Genomic DNA, 12,860 nt, shown 5'->3' on the forward strand with positions numbered 1-12,860 from the left:
AGTTAATTTGGAGAAACGTATTGGGAGGACAGTTCGCCTTGTATGACTTCAGTCTTCAGGGTTGACTCTTGGGGACAAAGATTATTAATAACGACTATTAATCTGCTTTTTTTCCCCTTAGTTTTAACTGTACTCAGTAATGATCTTGTTGAAACTATTTTGCTTCCTAACCATCACTTGCTTTTCCATAAAACAACATTTCTCACGTCCTGAAAAGCATCCCTGAGAACCTGTAGATTTGCTTAAGTTTTCATAAATGTATTTGCCCCTTCTCCGACTAGTTCAGCATCTTTGAGACGAAGCCTCATGCTCGTTTCTATAAATATGTTTGTTCCTAAGAAAAAGTTTTAGTAGAACATTTGCTCATTGCTTTTCTAAAACATTGGCCAACAGAAACCAGAAGGTGCTGCCACATTGTGCGTACTGGGACCTCTGTGTGTTTGAATGTCATAACTCACTACTGTGCTTATTGCCATTGATTGAAGGGGATTGCAGTGTGCAATCCAGAGGTGAAGATTATTTTTGGTACCGTTTCGGTACGAACAGCTATGCTGCGTCAACAAGAGTCAGATAATTGATGCAAACTGATAAGGTCCTTACGAGGAACAGTCAAATGCAGACAGAGATACAGAACAAAGAGAAATAGGAACAGTCCAACAATAACCAAGCAAACCCAAGAAAACATGCTTGATATTACCTGCCAAGAGGAGGTTGTGTTCTCACTGCACGTACTTACCATTACTTTTATACTTTTTGATTTCCCTTCAACATAATTGTGTTTAACTATCTATCCTGTTTTTATTTTGTTCGATTTGCCACATCCTGCCTTTCTGGTTCATTGAGGGGGAAGTCAAGTAAAAAAAAAATTCACAATACAGTGTTCCCTCACTTTTAGCAAATGATACGTTCAGTGCCCGCCCACAATAGGTAAATTTCCGCAAAGTAGAAGTCATTCTTTTCTTTTCTTGTGGAGTTGCTTAAACGAGCGTCCTCTTTGAAGTTAATTCGCTTTCAATTAACTTGTTTTTCTACTTTTCCTGTGGGTGCACGTGCATGCATTGGCCTTACTGTGTAGTTGCCAGCGTTTATGAGTAACATTGTTCTGTTCTAAAAATAACTAAATAATAAGTGATGACTTGCAAAGAAAAATTAATTGAAGAAAAATATATTTACAAAAAAACAAGTAACTTGGTAACATGGTAACATGGTACGCCTTTCTTAATTTATCAAATATTCTATATTTTATTGAAAAATGTAATGATTGTGTTGAATGAAAGTAGGAGCTGTTTTCATTTACTCAAATAATACAAAAAAGGACAAAAATTGCAGCATAAATAAATTGTTTTTTGGGTACTCACTATTGAAATTAGGAGGGTCAATAATATAATCTCTGAAAACCCGCAAAATATCGAAGTACAACCCAAGATAAAACCCACAATGTATGAGTTATGAGCCCAAATAAAAATCTGTGATAGAGTGAATCCGCAATAAGTAGCAAGGGACCATTGTTATACGTTACTGATTCATATTGCGTTATAAGATTTTATCTGTTGCTCAGAGGAAATTCTCAATAAGTGATTTGCTTGTTGAACAGCACAAACAGACCTTCCGTCGATATTGCCTATCACTGGTTAAAATGTTGGACATTATTGGTTGACTGCGACTCCTGGAAATGTTTGACTGTTTTTATAAATATATTGTCTTTCTAAAGTATGGATAGAAAAGTCATGTATTTTAAAGTTGTGACAAAAAAAAAAAAAGATTTATTGCACTTTAATGTGTGTTTCAACCAAATTTCGGAAGTTTCATATGAACTTTGCGCAGGGTGTTGTTTGGACTCGTCTTCCGAAGGTTGCTGTGTGACAGCAATAAACTCTGTTCATAGTAATGGACCTCATGTTAGTAGGTCTGGGGCCCCATGTCAATCCTGCTCTGGTGTAATCCAACACGTTTGTTTTTTTTTTTGTGTTTGGAGAAACAACTCCAAGACCTGCTTAAGACCTACAGTGCACTTCTACTGAAGAAAACATTAGGTTCTAATATTTTCGAACTTGAAAGAAAATTGGTATGCATAAACTTGTTTCACCGATGCTATACAGTATTTCTTATTCAGTTAGTGTTAGTGATTCAGCTCAGTTGGATGATTATGGTTTTATAACGCAGCGTGATGTCAATCACCGTGACCTAGTTTCACTTGGAAATGGTGTCAGACAAACAAATCGCAGACATCCGATGCCTCCTCCAACCACGCTGCAGTTATTTTCTTTTTGTTGACTGGGGTGTAGAGCTTTGATAACACTTAATCTCCTGGTGAAAATACTTGGTTGACACTTGGTAAATACGAATATCAGATTACGTCAAAACTTCTTCAAAGACATTATGGATGCCTTACGATGAAATGGCCAGAACCAATTATTATTCTTTTTTTTAATGATACCATCTGATAGGAGCAAGTCTTCTCTTGATTACAGGCCGGATGATAATTTGGCACAAGAGTGTGATTTTCTAAAAGTGTAGTTTGTTTTTTGAGTGAATTGTGCCCAAAAAATGGCCAAATGTTTCAAGCGGTGAACCAAGAAACAAACGTCTTGAACTGCAATTTTGACCCAGTGGTGATAATGCCATTGTAAACGCTAAGTGAACCGAGACCAAATCTGAGGTTGTAAACCAACTGTCCACCTTGTTATTTCTTTGTTTATCCATTCCAGACAGGGATTTACAGCCTAGGACTCTATTGCTAATACTTTGTTGTTCCCCGGTGTCTTCTATATTGTTCCCCGTCTTTATCACTTGAAGTTTACGACTTGGCTCAATTTGTGAGGATCCTACTTACAAATTGTGTTCAGAACAGACCCTGACAGAAAGCATAGCAGATAGCAGATGTCTCTGTTCACTTCATAGTTGTTGATCTGGCAAATATGCCGAAAACCCAGTAAACACAGACGCGTACTATTTAAAGCTGCCTGTCAAAGTGTCATGCTGAAAATCCCTCTTGCTGACGCGTCTTGGCAATTTGTGAGCACAACGGAGATCGCGATGGCTTTGCAAAAATGGAGAGCAAAGAGTTAAAAGTGCGAGTCTGGTCTTTATCAGAGAAGTAGCAGACCTTATCCTTGACACAACATGTTTTGTTACTTGGAATTAGGACTCACTGGACATTCTACTCACAAGTTGGTATGCCGTCTCCTGGAATACAATTTCGAAAACTGCTAGACTGCATTGTTTGGAAGCCTGCATACTATTTGCATGCTATTTTTTTGGGGGGGGGAATACTGGCCAGAAACAAAACATTATTACTTGGTATGCACCTAACTACCGGCTCACCCTATTGGTGAATAACTTTGAATATAAAAGATCTGCATCCTTATATTGGATCTCTATATAAATTGCTTCTATGGCCAACAGTTCGGTTTTTTTTTCTAATGTTTTTACAGCTGTATAAATAAGGAAGCTAAATGACTTTTTTTTTTTTTTTTTTTTTGCTAAAGGGAGTCTACCAGGCTTTCTGAGGTATTCAACCTACTACAAATACTACTATAAATTGCACCGTGGTGATCAGTCTGGAAAAGGCACTTTTTAAATACAGGATTTAAACAAACAAACTACTTCTCAATTTACAGATCAGGGCTTGTCTTCATTTCTGGTGGTGATTTTGTCCTAACCCCCCACCCCCACCCACAGCCTGTATTTTGCCATTTTGTGTTTGTTTTGTAAACAGCGGGACGTTTCTGTTGAAAGTCAGTGTTTACACTGCTCCAGTCAATCGCAGAGCGGGGGGGGGGGGTGCGTCGCAAACGGGGGCGGGCGAATTTGCCGGCTGCCTTGATGTCACTCCCGCGGCAATTTGAAAGCACGCACGTATTATTATTTTTTTTTTCACTCACTCATTCACACATGTAAGCTTCTGTGAGTGAGTGAGTGAGTGAGTGAGTGAGTGAGTGAGTGAGTGAGTGAGTGAGTGAGTGAGTGAGTGAGTGAGTAAGTGAGTGAGTGAGTGAGTGAAAAAAATAATAATCCGTGCGTGCTTTCAAATTGCCACGGGAGTGATGTCACGCAGCCGGCAAATTCGCCCGGCCCCGTTTGCGGCGCGCCACCCCCTGCTCTGCGATTGGCTGGAGGGGTGCAAACACTTTCCACAGACACATCCCGCTGTTTACAAAACAAACACAAAATGGCAAAATACAGGCTGGGGATGTGGGGGTTTAGGACAAAATCACCACCAGAAATGAAGACAAGCCCTGATCTGTAAATTGAGAAGTAGTTGGTTTGTTTAAATCCTGTATTTAAAAAGTGCCTTTTCCAGAGTCAAACCGGCAGACTGGGCCTTTAAGCCCTTTTCACGCTGCATTTAGCAGGGTGCATCAACTGTCGTCAAACCCATTCCTTGTCTATGTGGTGAGGGGTACGGCCCGCAGAATGGAGCATTGCATTAATTCCAGGAGCAAAAAATAGGATAAGATTTGATTAACACACCATAAATCGGCATTTTCTTCTTAATTAAATTTAACATCTGCTTGCAGTTCCTTTCTAGTTGTCATTTTACATCCAGTCAATGGTTCGAATGTTGTTCCAGGTGCTCTATATAAGCCCATTCACAACAACAACAACAAAAATCTCTCTCAGGAGACATCTCCTGCAGCATGTTGTGTCTTCCGTCACTCACACTCCTCTTCCCTCTTCCTCACCCTATTTTCATGGCCGGGCCTCCCTCCTGCCTTGATGCCTTTCAGGCTGTTCCTGAAAAGCCACAGCGGGACGGCAGGCAGACAGAGCAGTCTCGTGATCCACGGAGCGGACTTCAGCACCAAGGACATGGACAATGACAACTGCATGTGCAAGTGCGCCCTCATGTTCACTGGAGGTGAGTGCAAGTTCCAAATGCTAACACTTGAAATTTTGGCAAAATACGTCGCTTTAATCTGATTAAATTAAATCATTTTTGGGGTTCACCTGCAGCAGCAATTTGCGGAATCTTAAATTATTACAAACTTGATGTCCACAGGGACAAAAAGACAAGCAGAGAATGCAAAAAAAATATACCACAACTACAGTGGAAATACAACAAATTCTTTATTTTTTATTTATTTATTTATTTATTTATTTTACTTTCAACTGTTAATAGGAAAATATGCAAAAAAAGTGTGGAACTACCAATGTAGGGTAAATATTTTTGACTGGCAAATTTATTTGAACGTATGTGCATACACGGTTGAACGTACGGTACTTGCTAATAACATTTTTTTTTTCATAAAATGACAGTGTGCTGATTTGCGACAAAATAAAAAATACAAAAATACAAAAAAAGAAACCCACTTTTTTTTTAGCATTTGGCCTACATTATAACAATATATTTATAAATTAAATACATAAACATTTTTTAGTCATATTTTTTATGATGTATCATTATGTTTGAGGTACATTATTTCCGTCCGGCATTTTTTCCAATAATGCCACAGGGTATTGACATCCACATGCTTAAGTTAAAAATTAACAAATAATAAATAAATTAATTCATAAAAATATTGACTGGCAAATACGTTCGTAAGTATTTGCTAATACGTATTTGTAAATATGTTACAAAGTATTTAAATACTTTCAAACGTAAATATGCAAGTTCGTTCGAACGTACCTGAAAATACATTTAAATGCAAATATTTGAATAGACATGTCGGCTAAATGCTAGAAACTTTTTTTTTAAGAAATCTTATTTTTATTTTGCCCTGCACAAGTTTTTTTTTGTTTTAATATTCTTTTTTTTAGCATATGACCTACATTAAAGAACAAATTAAGAAAGTAAATATTGTTTATTTATGAAAGCGTGGAACTGCCAATTTGGAGTAAACATTTTTGACTAGCTAATACGTTCAAACGTATTTTCAAGTACGGTGGAATGTATTAAACATATTTGCAAGTACCTTTAAACATATTTAAATATGTTCAAAATGTTACGTTTAACTGTACACGGCACATTCATCCTGGAAAACTACAACAACAAAAAAGAGAAAGAAAATCAATGCTCTTACATATGTACTTCAATGAATCCATATTTGGCTTCACAAGCCTGCCACAATGTTCATACCCTATTAGTTCACGTCTGACCGAACTGAACTTCCTCCTGTAATACATACAATGGGCTTATGTTGCAAATATACTGAAATATCTTTCCACACCTATTAAGCCACATTCTACATCCCCTCCCAGTTGCACTGTGGTTGGAAAACGAGCACAATAAAAAAAATGCTCGGGCACTGCACCAGATGTTTGCGTGATTAAAAATGACACGGCTTCTCTTGCCTTGAAAGTGGAGCCCAGTGACCCTCGCTGCTCTTTTGCTGCTTTCTGACAACTAATCAAGCATTTCAAAAAGCGTTCCCATTGGGATTGCCACATTTCATTGTGAATATATTACTATAAAAAGAGCTGTCATTTACTGATGGGACAACACCCTAATGCTGAGTGATTCTTTGCTTTTTGCCACGGTCCAAGGTTACCGTACTCAGGACCGGTCCAAATCCAGCTGTGCGCTCGTTACTTAATTTATGTCCTGCTAGCATAAAAACGGATCTGATATTAGATGATGTAATTGAGAAAAAAAATACAGTAAAATGCCATTCTGTTCCATAAATGAGGGAATACGGTATATATATATATATATATATATATATATATATATATATATATATATATATATATATATATATATATATATATATCACATAGTCTTTACAATAGTTCAAGTGAATGAATGGCAGAACTTTAATTGACCATCATTGAAGTTGGTTGTGGCCACTCCCACAGCGGCGCAGGGTGCCGGATCTGCAAAAGTGTTTGGCTGGTTAATTAAATTTTGATGCATTTTCCTCTCTTATTACATTACTTTATTAATACCCCTTCTTCAGCCTAGTACTTATTTGACATAAATAAATAAATACATAAATAAATAAATAAATAACTGCGATTGGCTTGCAACTGGTCCAGGGTGTACCCCGCTTACTGCCCAGGGCCAGCTGAGATAGGCTCCAGCACCCCCCGCAACCCTTGTGAGGAATAAGCGGTCAAGAAAATGGATGGATGGATAAATAAATTAATAAAATGTTAGACAGTCACCCTCTTAAAATAATTGTCTTTTTGAATAAAAGTCATTTTTTTCTTCTTTCTTTGCCTAAATCATCTCCTCATGATGCAAAAGGTTAAATGTTTTGTATATCCTGAAAAATCTGAAAAAAATGACTTTGGCGATTACTTTAAGAAGGTGTCAATATAAAAACTCAAAAGACACTTTAATTGTGGGAATGCTGAAATTTATCCTTCAATTTCCTTCATAAGCATTCAGCTTAGCATTCATCTTTCAGCATTCCCACGCAATTTCTCCAGAAATTGCACTTAGTCTAATTTTACATGACCTCAGTTCAATTTCAAAATACAAAAAAAAATGTTGGTTGAAATTCTAACTTGTACAACTTGTTGCACTATATTCCAATGAAATATGATGACAATCCATGACTCATAAAATAAGTCACCAGCCAAGCAAGCATGCCTTCTCACTCCACTGAAAATTTTTGTCTTCCTCAGCAATAATTGTCAGACTTACAAACACCCACATTGTTTTGATATGAACTCGTTTGAGAAATGAGCTCATCTACCCATATAACATTTTACTGACTCTTATTTCCGGACATTTTCATTAATTTCTCACGAAACATGACATGGATATTGGCAAGCGAACGTGTTCACAGCTCTATAAAATTATACGCAGTTTTGTCAGCTAGTTATCTCACACTTTTCATGCTGTTGCGTACGTGCTCATGCTGAAGACGTGAACTTGGCATCAACCGCGATGAGTACTAGCAACAAGGGCGGCACATTCCCAGTGATGGCTGACAAGCCCGGTGAAATGTCACAGGCCAAAGCGGCGTTCAGGTTTGACATAGAAAGGGGGAGCGTGTGACGCATGCCATGCCTTGCATATGTTCTATATCGGCAAGCGAGAGTTCACAAGCCACGGATAGAAGATGTCAACATTGCATTGCTGATATTAAATAGTTTCATGTATTTAGTAGGGATGTAACGATATCCAAACGTCACGATACGATATGAAGCTCACAATATGTTAATTATCACGATATTGTGTGAAGGTTGGCGATATTTAAAAAAGGTCACAATATTGTAAAAAAAAAGAAAAAAAAAGAGCTCACTAAAAAAAAAGCACAATATTGTGCTTTTGTACATAACATCAATGTTATGTTATTATTATCATTTTTTTATGTTATTATGCTATGTTATGTTGTTAATGCATGCACACGTAGATTTCCACATATTGACTTGCTTCACAGGCATATTACATTCATCTGAAAATTAGTGTAGATTTTAAAACATAAAAGGCCAAAATATCCCTAATGAAAATTAAATTGCACTAAAAAACAACTAGGCACCAGAGGCTGCTAGAACTGCACAAATGTAAATCAACCTGACGTTTTTTGTTTTTTTTTAACAGGTGTGTTGCATTTAAATATCGTGCACATGACGACGATGATATTGTGGCAGTTTTAATATCACGATATTGCGCTTATCATTACATCCCTAGTATTTCGTTCTCTAATATATTGGATTCTTACAATCTCTTTCGCTTATGTACTATGAAGATGATGTCGCCTTGAGAGTGGAATAAAAGTTTCCCATGCCAGCACCAGGCAGTGTGCACATACTTGTGCTTTAAATAGAGAGAGGTACCAAAAAAAACATTCAGCAACAGGTACCGGCCTGCGAATGACCCCAGCGGCAACACAAGCATCGCCAAGGGGAGACTCATGCCCTTGGTCAGTATCAGTGTTTCCAAAAAAAAACAAAAAACATTTTAACGACGTCTCGGAGCCTAGAAACACCAACAACAACATTATTGTTTCTGTGAAAACACGGAATAGAATCCGTGTTTAATGAAGGCATTCATTAGTACGACCAACTAAAAGTTTATTTGAACAACTCGAGATCACGAGTGCCTTGCTCAAGGGCGCCTCGGCAGTTGCCAAGAACTACACGAGCGTCTTTTCAAACAGCTTGTTGCTATTCGAGCAAGACTTGAACCGTGACCCTCTGGCTCCGACGTCCTTACAAGATGAGATGTTAAATGGGATTTTCTGTTTGTTCTAATTCATTGCCAAAAATCATACACAACTGGATCATTAGCCGCTGGATGATGACATCACAGATTCGTGTCCAGTATACACACAGCAAATTTTGATCAGCTTCTTTTTTTGTGATTCTTTTCTCTGCTCACAGTTTCAAGGCAATGTACAATTCTTATTTGATAAATCTATGACACAATACGGAAGTGTGGCACCGCCAAACTGGCAAATATGTTCCAACGTATTTGCAAGCACATTTGAACGCACCTGCAAATGCATAGTACTTGCAAATTCCTTTAAATGTATTTGCAAATACGTTTGAACGTAATTGTATTTGTGTTTTTTATGATTCATTGTGCAGTGCATGATTTCCGTCCGTCATTTTTTTTCCCCCCAATAATGCCATGGGACACAGCTAAGTTTTTAGCATTTAGCCTGCAATTACATTCGAATGTATTGGCAAATATGTTTAAAAGTACTTTCCAAATACGTTATTACATATTTGCCAGTCAAAAAATGTTTCCTCCACAATGGCAATTCCACGCTTCTGTAACAAAACAATTACATTTATGGAGCAAATTTTGCTATAAGCTACCAAAATAAAGGAATGAACGACCAAATCCACAATATAGATTGTAGTCCTCTTCTTGTTTTTATTATTTTATTTAGTGGTTTCTTATTACAATGTGTAGGGCTGGGTATCGACTCTAATTTCCTCAATAGATTCGATTTTGATTCACAAGACTTCCGTTCGATTTGATTTAGATTTTTCACGATTTCACTCGATTCACTTCACTTCAATCCGATATTGATTAATTTAACAACATCAGTTCTTTTTAAATATCAAGTACATAATAAAAACACTACAAACATCAAATTACAAATTTAGTGTTACACAAACATTGACATCGGCAAGGATGAGATGAAATTATTTTCATAATTCTAATTCAATAATTGCACATATAAATTAAATAGATTCTGAATAGTCTTAAGTACAATATGCCAGATATTTCATAAATGTCAGAAAATACTTTTAAATTCATGTGAACAGTAAATTTCAAGAAAATAGAAAGATACAAAAAGAATTTGGCCTTTAAAATTCTAATTTCTTATGAATTTAAAAAAATAAAAAAGAAATAATTGATTCCTGGTTTTATGGATCGATATCAAGGAAAAGTAAAATCATTTTTATTTTTTTTTAAACCCAGCCCTAAAAATTATGATTCTTGGTACGATAACAACTTATCCAGATTTATATCACAAATGCTTTAGCACACAAAGACATGAGACTGATTAAAACAATGTCTTTATGTTCCGGTTTCAGGTTGGTGGTTTGACGCTTGCGGCCCATCCAACCTTAACGGCATGTACTTTGTGCAAGGACAGCACGTGGGGAAGGTAAATGGTATCAAGTGGCACTACTTTAAGGGCCCCAGCTACTCACTACGAGCCACGGCCATGATGATCCGTCCGCTGGAATTCTCCTAGCCGCCCAACCCGCAAATGGCTATTTAGCACATTAGGTGGGACGCTTCCAGTTTTGTCCTCATCTCATTTCACCTGCCATGCTTCGTAACCTTTCCCTCCGCAATGAACTGAGGAATAGCCATGGGGGGAGAAAGCATAGGGAGGCATGATTTATGTTCTGATCAGTTTCACACACTTGTGATGATTTCAAGACACGGTAAGTGTTTATCCCACACTGGGAATGTTTTTCAAAACACGCGTCAAGAAACGATTTGTAAGAATTGAGGACGTTCGGAACAGGACGATGTCTGAATGAGTAGGATGGATGGCAGAGCAGCGAGGACTCACAAACTGCAGGACAGAACTGATCTTTTATGCTCTGAGGACACAACTCACATATTTGTCGTTTTGTATTAAATTGTTGCTCACAGAAAAAAATGCCGTCATTGGTATAATTATTGTGTTTTTAAGTATTCATCTCGTATGACAACTGTATGCAAATATCCACCATCACATGAATGTCTGTATTATGAATTTATATGTTCATTATGAAGTTGAAGGTGGTTTTTATTTTATTCATGGTGATATTCAAAGGTGACACGTTGCTGATTGTTGGGTGGGTTTAAGATTTTGATTTGCATTAAACTTGGTGTACCCATTGAGAGTGATGGCACGACACTAAATCTGCAATTTGAGGTCAATCAAAGCAGGGGTTTGGGAGTGACGTCCCGCTGAATGTTGAAATATTCGGCAAAAAGGGGCGTGGCTGACTCCATATTGCTGCTAAACCAAAAAAATTGCATCTTTGTAAGTTTTATGTGTTTTAGATAACGTGAGAGACTACATTTTTGAGAAAAAAAAAAAAAAAGGAAGTAACATGATCAACAAAGTCAATGACAAGGTCAAAATATAGGTCAAAAGGTGATGTGCACTCATCTTCTAAATGATTGCAGATTTAGAAACCTTGTTGAATTACCTTTCCAATAAGACCTTTTTTGTGAAGGATGACCCAGTAGGATTCGAAAGAAGTTTGCCACGCCCCTTTTTTGCCAAAAATGCCAAAATTCGGTGGGGCCGTAGGTTCTAAACACCTGCTTTGATTGACCTGAAATTTGAGACTTAGTGTTAGTGCTATCACAAGCACACCAAGTTGCATTAAAATCAAAATCTACTTGGGTAAAACGGCATGGATCATCCGGCAGCCAATTGAGAAAATAATGACTCGTCTAATCCAAACACGGATTCTCTGAAGGAGTATTTGGGCCATAGAGAAAAAAAAATAAAAAATAAATCCACATTTGCATATTCAAGTCATGTTGTTGTCATATTGATACTTGGACTGAGACATGAAGAATGTCATTCACCATGAAAAAACTATAAGGGCTTATATTAAGCTGGTTGCCATGTTTGCAAATGTAACAAGCCTGTCATGTATCATCATAATGTCAACTCTAACTGAGATCAAGCAAACGTTTTTGGAGACATCTGCATGACACGTCATCTGAATTCAGAAAGTCTGTTTTCCATTTAATGCTGCTTGGGTCGGACATGAGGCACGTAAATTCATTGTTCCAGCAAATTATTCACTTAACGTTTACCTTACGACAACAGAATGTGTTGGAGGATTCAAGGAAGGCGCATGTAGGAAGAGCGAAGTACGCATTTGGTGTGTCTGGAACTTGTAAAGCTACCACTGACTTGTTCGAATAACATTTGGATCATTGAATGTGTTTGTATATACATCAGCTTTCCCGAGGAAAGTTTTTTTTTTTTTTTCTGTCGGATTAACAAAATGAAGATAACACAAGATAAGTGTGTCACTGATAACTCTGCTTTTACCTCATTAAACTGTAGATTTGCTGATTTATTTAAACATCTTTTGTAACATGTGGTCAGTGGTGTGTTGCTACCAAATAAAATGTGATGCACTAAGATCCTTGTTTGGACTGTTTTTTGTTGTTGTTTTTTTTGTTAGTTTTTTTGTTTTTTATGATGATACACTTGTGCTTAGAAGTTTACATACTCAAACTCCTTCATGCTTCAAAATTCATCCTGAAATGGTATTAGAGCTAACTTTTTTCATTAACTTTTTTTGCCTACAATGTATGGTATGTGTATGTATGTATGTATGTATGTATGTATGTGATTATGAATATTTGCAATAAATCCCCAAATGGACTGTATATTCATAGACTTAAGAAAAATCTTTGACACATTAGATCACAATGTGCTTTAAAAAAAAAGAAAAAAAAAAGTCAGAAGAAATGCATA

General features: G+C 37.0%; 1 protein-coding gene across 1 annotated transcript in view; it reads left to right on the top strand.

Moving 5' to 3' along the window:
• angpt1 (angiopoietin 1) overlaps positions 1-12,521 on the top strand; it is a 45,988-nt gene extending 33,467 nt beyond the window's left edge. The window contains exons 8-9 of the mRNA XM_077507775.1: positions 4,731-4,861; positions 10,447-12,521. Of these exons, the coding sequence (XP_077363901.1) occupies positions 4,731-4,861; positions 10,447-10,610 (295 nt within the window). The 3' untranslated portion in view covers positions 10,611-12,521. The remainder of the gene's footprint in view (positions 1-4,730; positions 4,862-10,446) is intronic.
• Positions 12,522-12,860: the final 339 nt, after the last annotated feature.

Source organism: Festucalex cinctus, chromosome 19 (assembly GCF_051991245.1).
Source record: "Festucalex cinctus isolate MCC-2025b chromosome 19, RoL_Fcin_1.0, whole genome shotgun sequence".
In the NCBI taxonomy this organism is placed as follows: Eukaryota; Metazoa; Chordata; class Actinopteri; order Syngnathiformes; family Syngnathidae; genus Festucalex; species Festucalex cinctus.